Source organism: Spinacia oleracea, chromosome 1 (genome assembly GCF_020520425.1).
Source record: "Spinacia oleracea cultivar Varoflay chromosome 1, BTI_SOV_V1, whole genome shotgun sequence".
Classification (NCBI taxonomy): domain Eukaryota; kingdom Viridiplantae; phylum Streptophyta; class Magnoliopsida; order Caryophyllales; family Amaranthaceae; genus Spinacia; species Spinacia oleracea.
In genome coordinates this window covers 135,701,114-135,725,000 of record NC_079487.1, presented here as the reverse complement: position 1 = coordinate 135,725,000, position 23,887 = coordinate 135,701,114, and the positions used below count along the sequence as shown (strand labels likewise).

The 23,887-nt window shown below is 35.2% G+C and overlaps 2 protein-coding genes across 2 annotated transcripts; both read left to right on the top strand.

Moving 5' to 3' along the window:
- Positions 1-4,927: 4,927 nt before the first annotated feature.
- On the top strand, positions 4,928-6,646 carry LOC110785694 (probable WRKY transcription factor 75). The gene is made up of 2 exons (XM_021990179.2): positions 4,928-5,457; positions 6,335-6,646. Exons 1-2 carry the CDS (start codon positions 4,994-4,996, stop codon positions 6,510-6,512), a joined length of 642 nt encoding a protein of 213 aa, XP_021845871.1. The 5' UTR covers positions 4,928-4,993; the 3' UTR covers positions 6,513-6,646.
- A 2,405-nt stretch (positions 6,647-9,051) lies between these two features.
- Positions 9,052-22,146, top strand: LOC110785721 (uncharacterized). Its single transcript, XM_021990222.2, has 14 exons — positions 9,052-9,437; positions 11,542-11,615; positions 11,791-11,868; positions 12,443-12,518; positions 14,251-14,315; positions 15,764-15,865; positions 17,481-17,570; positions 17,983-18,057; positions 18,166-18,198; positions 18,298-18,372; positions 18,679-18,738; positions 20,303-20,365; positions 21,462-21,506; positions 21,586-22,146. Exons 1-14 carry the CDS (start codon positions 9,401-9,403, stop codon positions 21,766-21,768), a joined length of 1,056 nt encoding a protein of 351 aa, XP_021845914.2. The 5' UTR covers positions 9,052-9,400; the 3' UTR covers positions 21,769-22,146.
- The last annotated feature ends 1,741 nt before the right edge of the window (positions 22,147-23,887 follow it).

Below are 23,887 nucleotides of genomic sequence, written 5' to 3'. Positions count from 1 at the left end.
AGGTAACACAGAAGACACATTGACGGTAAAATACAACTAGTAGGAAACTATTATAAAGTATGTAAACTACGTCTTATTAGATTGCATCTCAATAAGACTTTCTATAACGTAAATCCTTATCATAACAGATCGTCTTAATTAAATATTCTCGTGTTTTTGAAGAAAAAGGGATTGATGCTAAGGAGTGCATGATCATGACATCTGAACAACAATAAAAAAAATCAAATAAGGAGACTGCTATAGTGTTGTAAGCTAAGAGACAATAATCACGTCTCTTTCTCTTAACCTAGTGTACAATGAGTTTCTGTTATACGTGGAGATGTAACAACGTAATTAACTAGTCTTGTGATTATAAGCTTATAACTTGCTAATTAATTAACAAATACGTGCGTGCACGAGTACGTACATGTTAGGTTGATCAGCCATTAATAATGTATTACTACGTATTATGTATTACGTACTTCAATTCGTTGTCTTCGTATATACTACTCCGTATATGCTACTCCACTATCAACTACGGAGTACTACCTATTAAATTAAATAAGTCAATTCAAGTTCCTTAAACTCTGTACCGGTCAAATCGGATCGAATATTCCGGGACGGAGGGAGTAATTGACTAGTCTGCGGCAGTGTACAAGCTGGAGAAGAAATATTGGGGTGAGCTAGCTAGGCAGATACAGAAGTGACAAGCTAGCTTCTTTACTCGATCAAGAATTCAAAAATATAATATGAATGTGGTCTAATTATACCTTGACTTTTACACAAAGAATAGTCCATTCATGTGATTCGATTCAAGACCTTCGAAAGGATAATTATTAGCCGCCAACATTTACCCTGTCTCATTTTTACCAAAAGTTACTACTCCGTATACTACGATTCCTACCATATATGCAATATTTAAAAACAACGCAGTAACTCAATACTCCTAATTTATCACTACAAGAATTTGTATTTTTAATGACAACCTAATTATGACGGGTCAAAAATTTCGTTGTAAAAGCCTTTTGCGACGGGGCTAACAACCAAACAAATACGAGAATAACCGTCGCAAATGTCTTTTATGTTATGACGGGTTAACGACGAGATTTTCAATTAACGACGGTCCCCTTTTATGACGAGTTCGCGATAGGAAATCCCGTCATTAATCAACAATTAATGGCCTTTAGCGATAGGATTTCCCGTCGTTAGTGGTACAATTTTTTGTATTGTATAATTGTATTTACTTTTTGGTGAAAATTAATTATTTACTCCTAATTAATTGTTGTTAGACAATCATTAACATAACTCACACTAACTCCAAACTTGTAAAGGTTAAGTTTCAACCAGCATATATACATGTATGATTGTTTGAAGTTAGTATGAACATTTCGATCTAAACCCATAATAATAGTAGGAATGAGTTGAATGACACTCATGTCTTAGCTAGTGTAGTACACACTAAAGCTGGGATAAATAAGGGCTGACGGATCCTGGTTAAAAATAAAATATATAAAAAAAATCCCCTCATACTAAGGGGGCGTTTGGTTCGAACAGGGTAAAGGAAATGGAATCAACAAAGGGAAAGAGGGAGAAAGGAATGAAAATTCCTTTGATTTGGTAGGTTGTTTGGTGATATTTTCATTCCCTTCCCTTCCCTTCTCCCTCCTTCCTCTCCTTCTTCAATTCCTCTCCTCCCCCCACCGCCGGAACTTCTTCTCCTCCCGCCGCCGGAATCGCCTCTCCTCCTACCGCCGCCGACGCCGCCAACTCCTCCCGTCGCCGCCGTCGTATCCTCCCTCTCCTTCTCCCTCCTCCTGCGGCCTTTCCTTTTCTTCCTTTCCTCCCCCAGCGCCGCCGCCGTATCCTCCCTCTCCTTCTCCCTCCTCATGCGGCCTTTCCTTTTCTTTCTCTCCTTTCCCACCGCCGAAACTGCTTCTCCTCTCTCTCCTTCCTCGCCTTCTCTCTTCGTTCCACCGCCGCCGCCCTTCGCTCTCCTTCGTCTCCTTCTCCCTCCTCTTGCCGCCGTTCCTTTTCCTCTCTCTCCTTCCTCGCCTTCTCCCTTCGTCCCGCCTCCGCCGCCCTTCGCTCTCCTTCTCCCTCCTCTTGTCGCCGTTCTGCTGTGGTTGGTGGTGGTGATTTCAGGTGGGGGTTGATTTGTTTCGGAGTTGTTAATGGTGGTGGTGGTTGATATCGAGGTGTTGTGGGTGGTGGTGATTTGTTTCGGAGGTATTAATGGTGGTGGTGGTTTGTTTCAGGTGGTGGTGGTGGTTTCCGGGTGGTGGTTGTTGCAAGGGTGACGGGTGTGGTGTTGGAGTTGGGTGGTGGTGTGATGTATAAGTTGGTCAACGTTGGTCAAGGAAGATGAGTTGAAGAGGATTTTGGGGTAAGGTTGATACCCTAGAGGGGGTGGGGAATCATGGTAGAGGAAAATTGGGGAATGGGAAGGGTAAAGGGAATGATTGAAATGGACAAACAAACAACAACAAAGGGAATGAGAGGTGTTGATTCCCTTTCCCTTTCCTGAAGACCCCAACCAAACGCCCCCTAAGTATGTAACCAAACCCTAGGAAAGGGTACAACAATATTGTCCCATACTTAAATACGAGTATTACACAAGTAGTTTGAATTATGAACATCCATAAATTTCCACATCCACTGAACACCACAATAATAATACTCCGTATGAATTAAATGTGAAATATTATCTTTAAAATAAATATGAAAAAGATTTTTCTAATTTGTTTGATAAACACATTACTAAAGATTAGTGTGTCAAAGTTTGAAAAGTAAATGGTCAAAGAGAAACAAAATAACAATAAGGCCATAAGGGTAGGTGTGTCTTTGACGGTCATACACACTCCATCAAAGGTATACTGAAACAAGAATTATTTGTACCATATTGTAAGCGTCATTGGGTTAATAGATTATGATATCACCATAATCCTAATCCTTAAGTCTTCGAGGATTAGTCTCAAAGCATTCTTGTTGAATTCAGACACATTTTTGTATTTCAATTCCTACTTTCCATTTCGAGATTTATTACTCCGTATTAATTATTTGGTGAATTTTTCTTTTCTAAATTTGGGAAATACCGATTGTCACTAGTTCACTACAATAATCCAAGTGGGGATTAATTAAATAATTACACCTAATAATTCAAGCCTAATCATATCGACTTACCGTTATGCTTAAAGCGTAAAGAATTTCGGCTTACAATGTTGTTTTGGAGTTTATACTTAATTAGTAGTACCAAGATAAAGAGCATGAATTCAACTTGGTTAAGATCTCTTTGGTAGTAGATTTTGAAATCTAGCTACCATTTTCTTTCGGTAGTACTTATTTTTCAAAAAAACTTTGTTAAGATCTGACCTAAGAAATATCACGTTATTAATGTCCCATGTTGATAAAGAAAAGAGAGGTGATCACTTTTAAAAAGGCTAAATGGCTACTCCCTTTGTTGCCATATGATTTTAAGATAGAACATCTTTGGTCTTGTGAAATGGATTATCTGACAGCATGATCCAAACCCTAATTGAACATGGTATCAAAGTCAATCCCATCATAAAGAGGTGATCACTTTATACTTAATTAAGGCTAAAGGGCTACCACCCTTATCGCCACAATTAAACTCAGTGCATACAGGCCCATAATCAGTACGCCGTAAGAGTATTCAAGGGTCTTTGACTCTTTGGGGGCCAAGGGCGTGCGCGCGCGGCTAGCATGCATGTGGTACTATACAACCAAACAAAAAAGATAGGAGGGAGCTTAGAACACGAGGAAATGAAGTTTCCTTCTTAAAACATAAAAGACGAAAGTGTTGCGTTGAATGTTCACGGCTTCACGCTCTCAAAACAAAAGGCCTTTCACCAACTCAGCCAAACTAATCACAAACAAACAAAAATCGAGGGAAAAAAAAAAATACAAATATTACGTACCCAATTTTAAATGATCTTTACACTTTTTGTTTTATTTTGTTTTATAATACTTCATCCGTTTCATAAAAATTACAACACTTTTAATTTTGCCACTATTCGATCATACACTACTTTTGACCATATATTTTTATTAATTTATTAAAAGCAAATGTTAAAAAGTAAAATGTCGTTCAATATATTTCATTATATACTTTCATAATATTAAAATTTAAGATTCTTTAGTAAAAGATAATTAGAGATAATTATAGTCAAAGTTCTATCTTGGCAAACGTGCTAGTCAAAGTATGTTTTACATTGTTATTCATACGAAGTACTATTTATGTACATGAAAATATACTATCTTACACCCTTTTTACTTCCACAACATTTACATATTTTCACTTAATTTACCTTCAACTTAATTCCTTTTTTTCTTCTTACACTCACCTTTTTACACACTCTTCTTCTTTTGTATTAATATTTATGCAAATACTACGTAGTAACTAAAGATCATTTTAAAAGGATGTAGTACTCCATAGTCCATAGCGTAGTACAATATTAAGGAAAAGTCCAAGAACATGCACGGTTCCATTATTAACGGTCCACATTCATAATAATAATTATACATGATACTAAAAATTGATTGAAAATAGAAATTATCCCTACTTTGAACTTGATTGAACTCTAGAAAACTCAAAGTTCTCAACGTGCGTGAGAGTTAAAACGTTACATGTATTTACAAGAAAAATAAATAATTTTAAACCGATTTGATGCATTAAAATTTTGATTATATTTACTATGTAATACAGGAAATGATACGAAAATTCTGAAACAATATAAGAGGAATAGAGGATGCATTTGGAATATCGAATTATCGATCAATGACCGAGCTTTAACTGTTGTTAGTCTAAAACACATGCGCATATTTTAAAAAGAAGATAGGCCGCCATCAATCAAGCCGCCATTTTTCTACCCCTTAATACACACCACTATTATAAATGTACAACCACCGTCATGATATAACCCCTTTAATTTTATGATCATCTCCCATCAATAAAAAATAACACTCCTTAATTTCTTCTCTCTCTCTCTTTCTCAAAATGGAAGCCTATTCCATATTCTCTTCTTCTACAAACTCATCAACTTCTTCACCTACTAATAATAGTAACTTTCCTTTTTCATTAAGCCAAGTATCTAGCTCTTCTAATAGCTTTGATCATAACAAAATGGATCAATCATATCATCATCTATCGCAACGGATTCCGCCTCCCATGGTTGTTGTTCAAGCTCATGAGTTAATGAGTAATCACAATTATCATGATATCATTACTCCTCTTAATAATCATCATCAAGATAATGATGATGATCAAAAGAAGAGGATTATTATGGATAATGATGATAATAGTAATAGCAATAGTGCAAGTAATAAGAAGGGATCTTTGGAGAAGAAGGCAAAGAAGCATAGGTTTGCTTTTCAAACAAGAAGCCAAGTTGATATACTTGATGATGGTTATAGATGGCGCAAATATGGCCAAAAGGCCGTCAAGAATAACAAATTTCCAAGGTGTGCGCGCATATTATGTTTTTGTAATACTCCGTTCTAAAATGATTATATATTCAAGCAATAATATATATTTAGTTTTGTATAAGTTAAATTAATTCATTGATAAAGAGTCATAAGATCAACATCTACAATAAAAATACAGATTTAACGAATACATAACAAATTGAATCAAACAAATATCTCCTTCATTAAAACTACGGTCTTCCGTTATTCAAGCAAGAGTATATACTAATATAATTGAATTGTTATTTGTGAATCTTTGTTTTTTCGGGTTAACATTTCTAAATAACAAGTGCTTCGTAGTTCTCTCACTTTATTTTCGATCTTCTCTAGCTTAATTAAGTTCATGTATTAAGAAAGGTATATTGGGTAGTTGATAAGTAATCAAATTAATAATTCCCTGATACTTTGTTTGTGTAAGATTTTTTGGTGCGAATGAGTTAATTACAAGGGAAATATAAATTATAATTCGTGTTAGTATGGTTTCAAGTACGAGTATAACAGTTAACACTAAACAAAGTAAATAAGTTGAATTATGTTGAAACTAATCCAATGAAATTAAATAAGTTGGATTATGTTGAAACTAATCCAATGAAATTGAGCAAGATATTGCATTTCTAAACTATCATTTGCGATTAAAGTTTAAATTTCTAATCACGTGAATTGTAAATGTGAGGAATAGTGACCCGTCTTTATTAAAAAATCTAAAGAAAAACCACATGTCATGCATTATTCTCAGTTTCTCACTCAGTCTACTTTCTTTGAATTACGAGTCAAAAAAGAAAAACTTTCATTAAATCAATAATTGTTTAATTAATCTTCTCATCAAATATTATTAGTACTAATTAGTCTAATTATATAATGTGTAAATTTGCAGGAGCTACTACAGATGCACCTACCAAGGATGCAATGTGAAGAAACAAGTTCAACGTCTATCAAATGATGAAGGAGTTGTTGTCACTACTTATGACGGAATTCATTCTCATTCTATTGAGAGATCTACCGATAATTTTGAGCATATTTTGACTCAAATGCAAATTTACAATTCTTTTTAAGTGTTTTTTTCAAACTCTTATCTCCGAGAAAAAAGAAGTTATACTCAGTAACATCGAGTTGTATATATACAGAGGGGGAAAACCCTAATATATGTACTCGTTTATTAATAGAACTTGTAAATTAAATTAGCTAAGCATCATGTCTTGGATTTTTTTTTATAAGTGTTATACACATTTTTTAATTTTGTATCAATAATAATCAATTACTTGGAAATTTTAGTTGCATTACGTTATTTGGATTTGGTTTTCCGCCCTTTGCTTGGTTATGTAAAATAACACGGCGTACACTATACTCAACCATTATTTGTCGAAGATCCAAGACATCAAGATGAAGGTAACTTTAACTTTTTATGGAGCACTCAATACATAGTAGTACTAGTGCTATGACATGAGGAATAAAAATGTACGTGGTTTTTTCAATTTCGTTTTAAAGCCATACCAATGCGTTTATACTAGTAAAATATACTTCCTCCGTTTTTTAATACTCGCAACGTTTGTTAGTTTCACGCATGCCAATGCACAACTTTGATCATTTATATCTTAAATTCTCTTTATGCAAAAATTATAAAAAGTTGATATTTTGAAAATACACATTGAGACGAATCTAACAAGATCCCACATGACTATGTTTTATCTTATATAAAAAGCACTAAGAATAGTCAAAGTAGATTATATGAATAGTGGCAAAAGTCCAAACGTTGCGAGTATTAAAAGACGGAGGAAGTATATATGAACAAAAAATATCATACATTATTGTTAATAAAAATACCAATCCGTGGACTATGGACCATGGTGCACATAGAGCATGGTGCACCATGTGCACAAAAAGAACACATGTGCATAAACAAAAGAACATGACACTACGATAAAAGAACATGCAATATAATGTTTTACTTTTTTGTTATAAAAAATCACAATTTATTAAAAATATAAAAAAAAATATGTCCATGTTCTTTTTAAGTTACCATATGTTCTTTTAATTATATGCTAATGTTCTTAAGGTGCACCATTCTCTATGTGCACCATGGTCCACCTTCTAAATTGCGTACGTCAATGTATTAAAAGTCGAATAAAACATGTAGATCATTACGATATATAGAAATATAAATTAGTTTTGGGCTTATCAGCTTATGCGATGTCCCGGGTCATTATTTGGATAATGGTAAACTATGCTTTTTGCAAAAATAACCACAATTTTTTATTAAATTAATTGTTCTTTATTTTATTTTCATTTACTATTTTCATTTACAAAAGATAAGCTGTAACATGATATAATATAGCCAAGCGCAATCATAAGATCATGTTGATAGCCAAGTGGATAAGTCATTACTCGTTAGTGTAAAAATCATAAGGTCTTGGGTTCATCTTTTATTAACTACGGAGTACATTATATATATGTCTAATACATATATAGAGAGTATTAATGTAATAGAGTGACGAATCGGGATAGTTTCTCTTTCGAACCAAAAAAAAAAAATTCGGGATAGTTTCTTACTATTCATTTTGGCTTTCTCTCGACTCATGGGTTGATTTTATGTGAGGAATATAGACATACAACTTATATAAGTTCACATAAGGCTAGACATACAACTTATAACTTAGTTTATACTCGATTATAAAGTTCAGCAGGTTTATATAGACAACAACTTGTAACTTCACATAAGGCTAGACAAGAGCTTCTAAGTTAACATAAGGGATGCTCCAATAATTCTTCTATTTTGACATTTGCATTATGTAAGTATGTTATTTTGACCACAAGTCCACAACAATAGACACATACCGTTTCCTAATACTTACTCCGTATCACATTTTGACTTTGTATCATTCATATATGGACATACAATACCAATCTGACTTCAAACTTTAACTAGTGCTCCATAAATCAAAATCAAATGTTGTTATGTAAAATATTGTTAAATTAATTAGTTTGAACATATACTTTAAAAATATTATAATCAAAGCTAGTAATCAGCAAGCTTATAAAGGTGAAAATCAAACTTCTCCTTTCGTGTTTAGAGTACTACATGCTCTCTTGGTTATAGCTAGAGGAAGCTTGATCCCGATCTATCTCATAACGATTGAAGGATAAATAATTAATGGCTCATTCGATACCACTGTCACTTTTTCACTTTCTGATTTTATATTTTGAAAGTCACATTAGCCGTTAATTTACTCTGTTATTATCATGTTAATTTTTAAAACGAACAACCCTTTTGTAATTTTAGGTTACGTTCGGCAACGTTGTGGTTTTGTGTTTTTCTGCTTTTTAAATAAAAAATTAAACGAAACTATGTTTGGTTGCTTTTTAGTTTTCTGAAAACCAGAAAACTTTATGAAAAATAATATCAAACGGGCCTTAAATACTCCGTACCCTACCATTTGCTCACTTGGATCATACGTTTTATACCATTGGGCCGATACAAATCCGCAGTTAACTATCCAAAGCCCACCAAAACGTATGATCCAAAACCGGCAAAGATGGATCATGGAACCCGGAGATACTATATTCCCCACCAAATTCGAATTGTATTTTATATTTTTCTCTCTCTAAAACCTACCGTTTCTCTCTCTACAACGAATTGAATTCCCCAACCTAGACACTGCGACAAAGCTCACCCCCAGAAAAAAATACGACGTCCCTTCTCCAAGTCACTCCAGAATTTCGCCCAAAAAAAGTCCAATTTGAAAAGGAGAGAGAAAATATAAAGACAAAACAATGCAGCTTTTAACTCTTTTCTGCAGCTAATTTTTATTTTTTAATTTCGATCTGGCTTTTCATATTTTTTGGTAAAAGGGGAAAAAAAGAGGAAGAAAGTAGCTCGAATTTCTGTTCCCAGTATTGGGAGTTAGTTTATTTGAAGGGTTTTTGGTGGGTTTTTGCACCAGCCATGGCTCTGGGAAAGATCACTCTCCTCATTGGTGCAGGTTTCTCTCTTCTCTCACTTCTTTGTGAATTTTGAATGTTGTGAGTTTGTATTGATTTTTGTGTGTTTTTGGCTGAATTTAGTTGCTAATTGAAGAGGGTTTTTGTTGTTATTGCAATTAGATGAGAATTGGCGATATGGGTAGAGGACTAGAGGTTGAATTGTTTAATGGGGTGATGAATTGGGCATTGGACTTTGTCGAACACCTTGTGGGCATTGATGTTATTGCCCCAGAAAACAATTTCCCCTCTTTTTTAGTGTTTTTTTCGCATGAATCATTTGCTAACTGTACCTCAAGTTCACTCCATTGAATTGTTGGTTGGTGGTGGAGTTCAGTCTACTTTTAGTTCGTAAGAGTTTTTTCCGAGCTGATGATTGTCTATGATACTCGAACTCGTTTGGACCGTGGAACATCGTGATGTAATTTTTCGTCCCGGATAGGTTTTCCTTATATTATAAGGATCAGATCATACCGGAGTATCCATGTCCTAGGGAAATTTCATACTTACATGTTTTTGGCACTATCCTGGGAAGCAAGGTTATAATGAGGAGTAGCTAGATGTTTGTTGTAAGAACCAATGTTGCTGGATCACCAGTGGAGACTGGAGAGCTTACTGATGACACTATCAGACTCTCCTTTGTTTCGGCTGGTGAGTAGTTAGGGTTATATTAGACAAGGGAGGTTCTGTAATAATATCTGGTGTGTAAACTTCTTTACCATGGTAAACCCCTACTGCGTAAAGCTATTCAGATTCCTAGTGCTTTATACTTTTCAGATGTGGACATGAAAGGTATACAAAAGCTGAAACTGTGAAATGGGGATGAATCCTGCCTTCCCATGGTAAATTTCAAGTGATATAGTTTAAAGCAGTAGATGACGGGTAGAATTTCCAACTATCCATTTCCCAACATTTAGGACTTTGTACATTGCTTAGGGTGTGGCGTATGGCTGCATAATGATGTATCTGGAATGGTTTGTTTTTGTATATTTGGTGACTAGACAACATAAGGAGATGTGGACCTGTGGTTATCATTTGAGAAACTGAAAATTTCCGCTCTTCTACATGCATAATATACTGATGGCAAAGATATTAGTCTCTATAGGGATGGATGCTATTTGTTGAATGTTATTTTTTTAGTTGTTTGCTTCAAAAGGCTTCATAAGAACCAGACAGAGGAATAATTGGAATAGGCTGTAATATTTGCTGTCAGAATTTCCCCCATAGAGGCATAGACACTCATAAAGTGAGGCTACATGAAAATTTGCCAGCTGTTCCAGGATTTATCCTTTAGCTAAAGAATAAAGGACACAGCCTTCTAATTTTTCCATTCAACTATGCTTGTGATCTCCAGCTTTAATTAGTTGCAATCCGTACCAAGTTAATCATGAATTAGGTTGTGTTAATTCTGCCTAATACAAGTCTGAACTCTTAGTTACCCTGCATACTTGGATGGCTGCACCTGTGCTACCTAGAATCGGTTAAGAAAAGACGGGTTAATGTTAATGACCTAGGTGTCGAATTTTGAACGGTTTTGGGCATAGTTAAAAGTTTGATCTTGGAAATGGGTAAACAATGACTTCTTGCTGGTGAATAAAGATAAAATTTAACTAGGGTTTCATACTTGTTAACTTTCATAAGATTGTATGAGCTTATTGTGCTTCTAAAATTTAATCTGTCATCTCAGATTATACTATCTGCATATCCATACACCAAGTTTGCAAAATAACAGATCTGCGTCCTGTTAATTTTGTTGAAAAGTTCCACTTGGTTGGACATTTCCATGTCCCTCTTATTTGAAACAATTTGCATCCTTCTCCCCTATACTGAGAAGGAGACTACCATTTTCCTTACTTGTATTAAAATATTAAGCCTGTGATCATTCAAACTTTGTAATTACTGTCATATCGCTTCTTTGTATGACATGGGCCTTGTGGCATGTTGTAATCTTTTAACTTGAAATAATTGCATTAAGGCTGTTATATTTGTGCATGATATCTATCTCTATTCTGTTGGCTCTGCCCTTCTGAAATGTTTGATTGAGAGAAAGTACTGTATTAGAAGTTGACCTGTTCATGGTTGACAATTTTACGTTATCCCTTGCAGGAATCTTGGGTTCAGTTTTAGCTAAAGAGGGGCGCATGCCCAGTTTTTCTGATGTCATCTCAGGTGCCTTCAAGGTGTCTATTTTTAACCAGGCTTCTATTTTTATCTGAATAATTCTAGTACTCTGAATTCACCATGTGATAGCCACCACTTCCAAGGAAGGCCTCTTCTTTTTTTCTTCTGTATTTTGTGTTGTTCTGTATATGGCTGTAGATACTGACCAAGTTGATGCTGTGACTTGTATCATAGATTGCTCTAAAGCCAATAAAGCAAAGTGATTCAGCTTCCACAACAACCAAACCAAGAAATGATGCTTTGGTGGCTCAGGTATTCACCTACCCCTAATTAGTTAATTTGCTCTATTTTCAAAATTCCGTTTATAAAAATAAGAACAAAGATGCGACTTAATGTTGTTCTAACTTTAGAAACTGAACCTGATAAACAAGTAGATTATTTAGAAATTAGGCAACAAATTGTTTTCCTATGCTAGTTGCTGTCTGAAGCACTTCTAACTTTCTTACCGTTTTCTTTATGCTCTTTCCAAAAAAACTTGCCCGACGGAAGGAAAATGCCTTAGCCACATGTTTGAGATAAACAACCTTCTTTTTAGATGTTTTATTTTTTAAATACTACTCCGTAGTTGAAGAAACTAGAAAGTCTTGGTTGATATGTAGGCTTTGGGCTCTTCTATCGCTTTGCCCCTATCTGCTCATTTTGTTCACTTAGTAATATGCCTACAGTGCCACCTTGTTTCCAGTTGATAAAATCTGTTTTCCTTCCCCTTCTTGACGGTTTTTATCCTGAGCTGGTGTTTTTATCTCGTGATTGAATTAGTGACCTTTTGGGTTTCAGTTAAAATATTTGGTTTTGATTGTTTTGGATTCTGGTTTAATTATTTTAGGTAAATACTTTAAGGCAAGAGCTGCAGCTTCTTGCATCAAGCAGACCGATGACAATTGTGACTTCAAATGCAACAGGTAGTTTTTCATTGTCTTGCTAATTCAGACAAAATGAGATGTTATTCCCTGTTTAGCTTGGGTTTAATAAATGCACGTTATGTGATTTCTTGCTAAAGGTAATAGGGTAGGGGACTTGGGGGGAGGGGGGTGGAGAAACAAAAAAAGAAAATGAGGAATTCTGATTTTAATTTCCTATGTGGAGGGTGGGCTCTATGAAACATCTTAACTTCCTAAATTTCACACAAACATCAGGTTTAACCTCGTTGTTGGTGTGGACGAGATTGAACCAATAGGGAACGGGAAAGACACTGCTTGGCGGGGACATGGAGGAAAAAGAAAATGAGGAATTTGTTCTAGAAATCATTTTGTGGTATTCGGCACTTTTGGTGCGCCTCACCTACGAAAGCCCCACCTTGCACCTGCAAGGAACTCCATAATCCTTGACAAAGTACATCCACTTATTTAATGAAATTGCACACAATTATGGAATGATTTGTTTAATATATTGAAGATAGAGCATAAAAGCTTACAAAACAGAATTGCTAAGAGACATTCGAGAGGTCTCAACTCCCCCAGTTCTATCAATTACTCTCAAGATAGTTTCTCCCTTTTCCTCACTTCCCTTTTAAGTACAAAAGCATAACTAAGGACAAAAGCAATTAAGCAAAAAGTAAAACAGACAAAAGAGTAGCTTGCATCAGACAAAAGGCCTTAATGAATAAGGTTGTTGCCTCCGCTAAGGGTAATGCCTCCTCCTTCTGCCAAGGTTGCTGCTGCCTCTCTCGTACTTGGCTGCTTCCTTTGTCTTCTTGTATATTTACGGAGAACATGTGGACCAGGTGAGTGTATTGCAGCGCATAGGCTCCAGGACTTTTGTGCCTTGGTGCAGCTCATACCTTTTAAAACCAAGTATAGGAGATTTGTATGGGGGCGTTGTATAGTTTGGTTCTTGGCACTAGCTTGGTGCCATTTTAAGTACAACTTTTTATTAATAAAGGAGAGCAATATTGGTTGTCAAAATGAGTGTATGTAGGAGGAGTTTTGAGTATTATGCAGAGGAGGCTTTTAGCTGATTATGGAACATTGGTTTACCCTCGTACTCTTCCGGGAGTGCTGCAAGTTAGTTTTAGGGGATTTGGCATGGAAACAAATAAGAAGTTGTTGTGACGTAATGCTAAATTGCTAATATGCTATCACATCGATCTTATGGAGCGTGTGGTTAGAATGGAATACACATTTTCATAGGAACCACAGTAGCTAGTGATTTTCTTTGGGATATAATTACTTATCTAGAATTATTTTGGGCTCTGGCAGCGGGGAGCTTTTAGCAGTTATTCAGTGGGAGAAGTTCAAAGAAACTGGGTATTGTGTAAAGTGTTCCTTCTTGGAGTACTACTTATCCACTGTTTTTGTATGCTGTCGGTGATGTATACAACAAGTAATATATTTTTTTTCTTAAAATGAAAAAGGGAAATGTATTTGATCCCCTTGTTTCTTTCTTGGTAATGGTATATGTCTCCTAAGTATTAGGAAATGCAATTTCTGGAGTATCTTCGGTCATCTCTTTTCGATCGGATGGAAACTTATTAGAATAGTTCAATATTCAGATTATTGATGTGTGGTTGCTCAATCCATTTGACATGTTTCTTTTTCGCTTTAAGTTATTATTTAGCAAAGGCTGGCTATTCTTTTTTCACTTGTGCATTGTCTTCCCTGTTGTACATCGTCTGATGTTTTTTTTACTTTGTAGGTGGTCGTCGATATGGTGTTATCATTGTAATTGTAGCTGTTGGCTATGGATATGTGTGGTGGAAGGTAAAATATTATTATTAAGATGCCTGGATTTATTGAGATTCCCTATGTTTCACACTTTAAAGCTTGATTATATTCCTCCCTCAATGGTAGCAAATTGCAACAAATCCTAATGCTGCGACAATGCTGTTTGTCTTTGTCTTGTGTGAAGCTTTCTTGTATCATTTATCTATTGTCAAGATTTACATAGAAGTGCTCCGAATTATTACAATGTGCATGTGTAGAAAAAGGTTAAGCTAATTCAAAGTGTAAGTAAATATTGATAAGTAAATTGCAAAAGCTAAATTAGTTGCTGTTCGGAAACAAGTTCTTATTATTCTATTTTTTTATTGGCTTTAACATGTATTCACTATATATAATTTTCTCTTTATTTTGTAATATGGTCCATTTTTCTTGAGTAGTTCTCTTGGTGAGGAGACCACTGGGTTTCTTATAGAGGACCTTTTGTTGGTGTTGTTCTTGTATTTATTGCCCCTTAGTGGACAAGCATACGTCAGGAATAGTCTATCCTTTTAATTTTATTTGGGTTGATAGTTATTGATTTTCTTGTACTTGTTTGACCTGCTCTTCCCGTTGATTAATCTGGTATGTGTATGAAAAATTTTTATTGTCTTCCTGATATGAAGATTTCTCAGTGTTTTGCTTGTTTAGGAAACATTGTTCCTCCCGTCAAAAAAGAAGAAGAAAGAAACATTGTTTTTAAATGCTTTAATTTTCCTCCTATTGTTGCCTAACTGCCTACTATAGTGCTTTCATTAATGTAATGCCATTTTAAGTTTCCATTTCAAAAAAGTTCATTACCTCTTGAGAAGTTGCTCAACACTGTTATTGACAACTGCTACCAAGACTTGCCCTGGTGATGTAAGATTTTCCAGATTTTACTCTGTACTGTAAGAAGCCTATCACATATCATGACATTTGATGGCATGTCATAGGAGAACTGGAGCTTAAACCACTTTGGGGAAGTTCCTTAAACTTCTCAGGATTCTGATGGATGATTTGCAAATCTCAATTCTATGAACATTTCATCTGTTCCACTTGCCATAATCCTTTCTCCGAGGAACCTAGATTTGCTACTGTGTCATTGTTAATTTGTTTTGATGATAAATAATATGCAGACGCATCTTTCTCTATTGTGTGTTATTCTTGTCGGCATTATTTGGGCTCTTTTTCCCCCCTTTTCCAATTGAGATCTTCTGTCTATGTAGAAATTAGAATGAGTTGGTCCACACTTTACTATGCGCCTATATGTTTTGCGTCAAATAGATGAAGGTACTTAGTGTAGGGACTATTTGTGATCTTATGACATGTTTTTAGTTTCCCCTTTTCAGAGTTCAGCCTGTTTTACTTGTTTATATGCATCGCTACTGGTCCAGCTCTTTATTTACTCTTTCAGTTAGCAATGATGAAGCTGCTCTCTCAGTGTTAACTTGTTGTTTGGTCATTGATAGGGCTGGAAAATTCCTGGCTTCATGTTTGCGACAAAGCGCGGCTTATCAGATGCCTGCAATTCTGTGTCGAAGCAGCTTGATGAAGTTTTTCTTTCACTCAGGGCAAGTTTCATACTTCCAGCACTCTCCTGTTGTTATTTGGTGATTTGCTTTGATATTTATTTGTTATATGAGGGTGCACTTAGGTTTGTGCTTACCCATTGTTGGTCTATTCGAATGAATACTGAGTATAGTCAGTTAGTCACCCATGTTCCCCGGGTCAAAATTTGACATTGTTTTTTTTCCCCTCATCCATATGGCACTATACTTTTCTATTTGTCACAGGCTATCTATCCCCCGTAATCAGTGTTAACATGAGTAGACTCTACCGATAAGGGGGTTCCATATTTGACCATTTAACAGATAAGGGTATCAAAAAAAAGCTGGCCAAATAAAAGCGCTAGTATTAGAAAAGGAGCTGTCAGTCTTGAGTTGTTAATTTATGTATTCAAATTACACCCTGTAGTTTTGTTTTGGCTAGAGAAGTTATACTAGAAAGAGAAAATAGTGAATACAACCAGGGACAAGATGTCCTGGGAACAAAGGGATCAACCAGATCACCTTGTTCTTTCAAATCTACTAAGCCTAACGAAGGAGGGCCAACATATCCACCAAGTGATTTGTAGCTTGAGTCATCAACTGTATCATCCGCTGTGGGCTCTTCTTTCCGCTTTAACAAATCTTGTAAATCCTCTATCAATTAATTTTGGAATGATAGATTGATGGTACCTTCAAATCCGCGTTAAGGAGAATCTCGTAGGACCCATTAGAAAAGCGGGTACCTAAGAGAGAGAAGAGAGCGTATAGAGGGTAAGTGAGGGAGATAAATAACTGACCCTTTTGGTTCAGCACACTGCTAATGATCCTTGATATCAACTACTTCGTTGGTGCTATTTATTTTATTGGTTGGTGATCCATTAAAATTACCAGGTTTGGTAACAACTAGTGCCTCTTTATTTGGTTGGTTGCTGATCCATCAACTAGCCCCAAGGGCACGTGTCATAGGGAATGCTGTCATTTGCTGCAAAGCTTAAAAACAGATTTTCTACCAGAAAAAAATACTAGTTTTCCAAAATACCCTAAACAAATCACATTTCTCACTTATAGATTTTTTGAGCATCTTCATTAAGAGTCAGTCAGGAAGTTCAAAATTACGAAAGAGTTTCTGCTGTCAATGTTACGTCAAAGTGATAAGTTATTTGGAAAATAGGAAAGGAAAGATAATTGGTATCTATTCGTTGATTTAGAATACATGTGTATAAATGGAAATGTTTTAATGTTCTTTACGTATTATGTGGGTATTTTAGTAGGCAAGTAGATGTTAAAATATTATCTTCATAATATATGGAAACTAGTCTCTTAACTGAATTAGGACACAGTTTCTTTCTCTTCTTCCAAGTATGTTTTTGATTACCGATAATCCCCATGGACTGATATTTTCCAGGAATATGGAATATACATTGGATTTAGTAATTGTTCGTTAAAGACGTAGAGATTTTTTTCTCCAGTTGCTTTTGGCATTTCCATCTTGTCACTTGAACGGTTGAACTTGTAAGCTTCATGAGAATTTGAGTTAAGATGCAGAACTTTGTGATCTGATGTAAAACTTCAGGCTATCTAAGCATCAGTTTGAGTATTATATTTGTTTCAATCTCACTTTCATTCTCAATTGCTGCAGGGTACCAGAAACGAGATATCTTCCAAACTTGACCAATCAAGTAATAAATTTGATGAGATAATTGCATGTAGTAGTTCTACTAAGGAGGAGGTATGGTTTCATATCCTTCATGAAATGACATTTTGGTATTGTCTTGTGCGTTTTTTGGGAATCGTTGAATTTCGTTTGTGAAGCTCTGGAAATAGACTATTAGACGCCAATGCTGTGATAATTTAGAATCACTTTGATGGTGACTTGACACAATCAAGTGTCTAATTTGATGATCTAGAGCATCTTCCTAGCAAAACTTTTTGGGGCCTTTGATACCTCTCTTCCCCGTATCTGAAGGCAAAGTTAGGAAAGGAAGATATTATTTTCTTTCCTTGCTGCTTCCTTCACAAGTTATATAATGTCAGTAAAAGATATATGGCATTGCCTTTATGTTGTATTTAAATATTTACAGAAAATTTGGCATCGTTTTTTAATTTATTTGAGATTCCAAAATTTAAGTCATTTTTTTCAGGTAGTTGGAGTATGTGAAGAGGTTTCAAACTTTACTGTGGATCTCCAAGAAGTCAATCATACAATTCGAACTCTGGTGCGCATATTTACTTTGTGTTGTCTGTTGTCGATGATCAATAATTTACCAAGCCTTTTCTCTGGCTGGAGCCAATCCTATGTCTGACTTATTTTATTTTTCTTTTAGGAGTCAAGAATGGGCAGAATTCAAGTGAAACAGGTACAAAGTTGTGCGTTATTGAACGTCTATGCATTATTATAACACATAACAAAGTGAAAATTCCATTTTATTTTATAACTATGGTCAAACTACTTTCAGGATGAGACAAAGGAAGGAGTGGGGAGATTGTTGCTTGCTACACTGGATGAGGATAATTTTGCAGATCTTATTCAGGCATGATTTGGTTGTCTGCTTCCAGTGTTTATTAAGCCATAATCATATCTGCAAAATCATTATTTATTTTCCTGAATTTGTGCTTAACTTCCATTGTTGTCAGGCTGCTAATCTGTATGTCCGTAATTGCTAATTTATTTGTCAATTTCTGCCTTTTTGTTATGAATTGTTTTTTCTTTCCAAATTTTAGCTCATGTATTCTGTCACTTATCCTCCACCCCGAACATGTTATATTATAACTTTTTCTTAGGTTTTGGAGCTCGTAGAACTTATTTGATTTCCATTTTGGTAATTTGTTTAATGCAGGATTCGCCTTCTGGTGCTTCTAGGCCTGCTATTGAACATCAGATTGCAACGCCGTCAAGGGTAAATGATTTATGGAGCTTTATGATGTGAATTGAAATGCTAATTCTTTTTCTTTTCTTCCCCACGATAGGTAAATGATAGTTTGCCGAACCTGAATTATGCAATGCATTACTGATTTGCCGTTCCAGTCCTTATTGGATAATAATTCTCTCTCTTGTGTGTTTGGAGGGGGTGGCGGCGTGTAGGAGTGATAGTGGAATATGGACCATATTAATGATAACCTCTTTGGTCCCTTTCTCACTCCATCTTCTTTTGCATGCTAGAGAAACACAGGGAAGTGGATTGAGTTTTATATGAGAAAAGAGATAATTAAGGATGCATGATCACTGTCAGATGGGGTAGGCATATAGTTGGGTTTCCATGTTCACTCACTGATGTTTTCTTGGATACTTGGGTGCCATAGTTGTTTTCTTTAATTAATTTGTTTTATTTAATAAACTACTGGATATTTTTTCTCACATCTTTTACCATCTAGATGCACTTTCCTGAAAAAAAGGGGACATGAAGTGAATGGTTTGCCACTTTCTATTCTCTTTAGGTTTCTTTCTTCCATCCCTTTCACACACCAAAATGCTGAAAATAGCCCCCCACTTCTGCCTCATGATCTCTCCTATCCTTCCCTCCGTTCAGTCATTCACAGTTGTATGGCACTTACCAACTCGATTACAGTAACAACTACATGTTGGGGGTAAGTCATTCTGGGAAAGGATATATTACCACTAAGTTGCTGATGATTTAATAACACGAGGCTGTTGTTAACACTACAAGATGAGACCTTAAAATGGTGGCGAAGGTGAAAAGTTAGTTTTATGTATGAGGTTAAAATGGATCAGCTACATTTGTTTGGTGTTTTTGAACGGATGCTATCAAATAAGGATATAGATTAGGCCTTAAGGGAACTGGTTGGAAGCATCTAAGTATCTAATCCAGGCCCTGCCAATGACAAGCATCTTTCCAGCTACTCTGGCAGTTAGTTTCGGCTGAGAAAGACATCTCCGTTAGTGGGTTCAGGCTTCTATTCCACTTTTCTTTTAAAACAGCGTCCTTCTTGCCTGAACTATGGCGTGATTAGGTTTTTCTGAGTTGGGATTTTTGGAAACATTGACCATAAACTGTTGAACTCTTTTCATTGAAAATTTGGGAATCAATGTTTATGATTATGCATGTTTTCTTAAGGTAGATAAGGATGAATTTGAAATGCTTGAACGGGGCAATTCGTCATTTCGTGTTCTTTGCCCTTTTCACAGAAAAACTCACAAAGACAGTTAAGGGCAATAACAAGCCTGATAAAGGTGTTTTTGAGAAAAGTTTGGTTTGGTTTTCGTTTATTAAAGGAGAAGTGCACGTTTTCAAAGCCTTGGTACAAAAGAATGAAATCATGATACAAGGGTTGCAAACCTGGAGCATCAACTAATCAACTGTAATCTGCATCCACATTATTATTCTCCCACAAATTAATGTGGTTCACTAATGTTTGCTGCTGTTTGTTAGTTATGGTTGTCAGTTTTTCTGTAGAAGATCTGTGGTTACTCTCGATTCCTTGTTAACTGTTGTGATCTTGCAGACTGTGTCCCTGCCTCCAACCTTAGAGCCTTCCTCTCCTTCAACTTCTTATGGATCTAATGAGGTGTGCTTTCATCTCCTACTTAACTCTGATCGCTAAACTTTCTACCAGGGCTTTAACTTTTTTCATGTTAATTTATTTTAATTTTTTGGTGCTTATCATGTGAGTGCTTGTTAATTTATTGGTTGTTTGGCATGCTTTTTTGATCTCAAAGGAAACCTCCAACTGCTAATGGTCCAGTAAGTTGCATAGTTGTGTAGATGATGTGTACTTTTGTCATATCCTGACTTTTGTTAGCCTAAGTAGCATTCTGTCCTCTGAAATTGGGCCATGATCCACATAGCTCTACAAAAACAATACTTGTTAGGTCCATTGTTAGTCTTCATTTGATCCACTGAGGTCAGTAGCACTTCTGGGTTCTGGGTGCCACCAATTCTGTGACGCATGCGAGAAAAGATTACTTCAGTGAGAAGGGTATGAAATGGATATATACCACTACCGCATCAACTAGGGTGCATTTCTGTAGATGACTGGACTACCTAAGACGATGAAAGATTGAGCAGGAAATTCTGTTTAGTATAGGATATATAGGTCTACTACCTAAGACAATTAAAGGTTGAACAGGAAATTCTGTGTTTAGTATAGGATATAGGTCTTACTGGCTGTTCTTTAACAAACATTTGAGTTCAAAACATTATGTTTGGAATATTGATTTTTCCCTTTGCAATTTAGTTATGTAGAAAAATATTTCAATGCGTTCTTTATGCTGACTCAGTTCTAGACCGTATGACCAGTGGTGTCTAGGTGGTATTACTGGTATATGGTTGTATTTGGTTTGCTTCCACGAAGAGGAAAATAATCGACTTAGCTTCATCTTAATTGGAAATGTTTGTATAATCTGGGGACAGGGTAAAGGTGAAGAATATATCCTTACCTATTATTATGGCAACAAAATGGGGATTAGTAAACCACATCATACAGGGCCCAAGGGACAAACTTCCAGTGCTGTCATTTGTTAGGAGACCTTGTCTTCAGTTTATGGGATTAGCATAACATTCCAAGCGCGTAGGCGTTTGCTAGGGAGAATGGGAGATTGTTACATGTCTTTGAATAGTATGTTTTCTTGTGATCTTATGATATGTTTTTTTTATAATTCCAGGTTAATGGAGACCCAAGTAAAGCTTCTTCATCCTCGGGACTGACGGTAAGCTATTCTTCAATTCTCTGTTTCTATTTCTCGCTCTCAACCATAACCAACATAGCCAATAAATACATACTTTCAGGAGTATCAAAGGATTTCAGAAGCAGTAGAGAACAGTCCCAGTCCCAGTCCTAGGGTTTCCAGCAGGAGTAATGTATCCGAAATCACAGTAAAACCTCCCGAGTCACCTACAACGCAGCCCAATGTCAAAAGCGCTGGCTTGCTTTCTAGAACAATTAGCGCGACAAGGTACTTTAAATGGTAGTACACTTGCTTAAGTTAATTTAAGGACCATAAAGTTATACAAGATATAGATCCCTTTGTAAGCTATCGGAGAAAGTTTTTGGATTTGACATCATATCAATGGCCGGATTCCCTTTCGGGCAAAGGAATGGCCTGTTAAAGATTTATGAAAAACTTTCTGGTTGCTGAATTTTTGTAGAGATGCAGGGTCGAGTTTAGAAATAGGATCATCTTGGTCATTTACACTACTATTGAATGTTATGGAGACCTTACGGGAACTATATCATAATAAGAAAAAAAAAACATGAGAATTTGATTCATGTTTTCAGTTTTTCACCCCTTCCTTTGGAAGATCTAAGGATTTCTTTCAATTTGTTTAAATTTTCACTATGAGGAACAACTGATTTGTAAGCTCTTGCTGGCTACTGCGTTTATCTGTTGGTAGTTCTGCCAGGAATTTGGTGATACTTTTTCTCCTGTGTGTCCTGTATTATCATGAACGATTACCGACTTACAGTGGCTCAGAAACTACCATAATTTGCGAAGGATTATGTATGCTATCATGCGAAACTACTGATTTACAGTGGCTCAAAAACTACTTTAAGAAATATTGTATGTATAATCCTGATGAACGTGCGGTTTTACAATCTCAGTACCTAGTTTTGTCAATTTACATTTTGAACAATTGTGTGCTCAAACAGAGTTTTTAACGATTAATGCTACTTTCCCAAATGAAATTGTCATCGTAATGATTACGGAGTATTGTGTATTACTGTTTTTTTTTTTGTTTTTTTTATTTATTTATCGGTTTTTTCATGAAATGCCCCTGAGGTTTAACGAAATGCACCAAATACACTCGCGTGTTTCAAATCTAATATATATATATAAAGGGGAGTTTTTTCAAGAGATTCTGGAGCGTCCACATAGGATTGTCCAGTCACATAATCAGATATTAATTTTATTTTTAAATGATAAATAATGATAAAACATTTAGAAATGATAAAATTACAATCCATTATAAACAACTTAAAAGATAATCACTAACGTAAAAGATAGAATCGCAATGGACTACGTCGATGAGGAGTACCATACAATTTATATTGTATAAATCCAAGATGTTTGTGTTCTCTGTAAAGCGTAAAGCCTCGATCAGTTTGAGATGAATGCTGTGGAAAATAGTGCTGAACCTTTGATGCTTCCAACTGGATAGATGTTAAACTTTTTTTAACTTGGTATTCATTAGTACACATTCAGTTTTGCGTATTCTTTTTTATCTTTGGCACATATATATAGCAAATTCCATACCACTTTCTACTCCTAAGTTTGCTTATGTTTGGTTCGGGGAAGCTTCCATGGTGGTGGAGGAAACCATTAATCTCTTCTACTGAACACCAAGAACCTTTACTCTCTTTTAGGAGTACTTTGGGTTATTGGATTGGTGATGTAGATTTTTTGGTGGCTAGCTATTGTAAGCCCTTTAGATTACATCAATGCGTTTATTTTTTAATTTTTTTTTATCAATTGATTCCTTAATTAATTAATCATATGCATTAGATTGCTCATATAGTGATTTTATGTGTTACAAATAACATTTTATTCATCATGATTTATCCAACATATTATGCACGTAAAATTGGATTATGATAATAATTTTCATTGTAATATTGTGGCTTGATAATTCAGATTTTTTTCCCATATATTTATTATTTGTTCTTCCTCACACTGGGTATAGTGTTTTTTTTTTTTTTTTTTTTTTTTTTTTAATGTAAAGAGCAATTAATATTATGAATAGTTTGTTTGTTTTGTTTAATCTTTGGATAATACAAAACAGTGTAAAAAACTTGCCCATTCAATTCATTTTTTTTAAAAGAAAAATATTTAACTTTTTAAAGATACCTATTCGTGAGTTTTGGGTAATAGTTTTAAGATAAGTATTAAGACTATTAAATTTTATGGAGTATTATTTTAGTTAATCAAATTGAAAGTAGAAAATTATTAAACTTTAGATTCGTACCTACATAATTTATTGGAAGATAATAAAAATAACAATACTCCATTTAACGTGATGATATTACAAAAATATAAGAGTAAACCTTTATATAAACATATTCTTAATTAATTTGTACGGGCTTATACTTAAG

Excerpts from the sequence above, each read along its gene's own strand:
- LOC110785721 (XM_021990222.2), top strand. The coding sequence starts at position 9,401 with ATGGCTCTGGGAAAGATCACTCTCCTCATTGGTGCAG. Across the intron at positions 11,869-12,442 it reads ATGATGCTTTGGTGGCTCAG|GTAAATACTTTAAGGCAAGA; the intron begins GTATTCACCTAC and ends TAATTATTTTAG. Across the intron at positions 14,316-15,763 it reads ATGGATATGTGTGGTGGAAG|GGCTGGAAAATTCCTGGCTT; the intron begins GTAAAATATTAT and ends GGTCATTGATAG.
- LOC110785694 (XM_021990179.2), top strand. The coding sequence starts at position 4,994 with ATGGAAGCCTATTCCATATTCTCTTCTTCTACAAACTCATCAACTTCT. Across the intron at positions 5,458-6,334 it reads AAGAATAACAAATTTCCAAG|GAGCTACTACAGATGCACCT; the intron begins GTGTGCGCGCAT and ends GTAAATTTGCAG.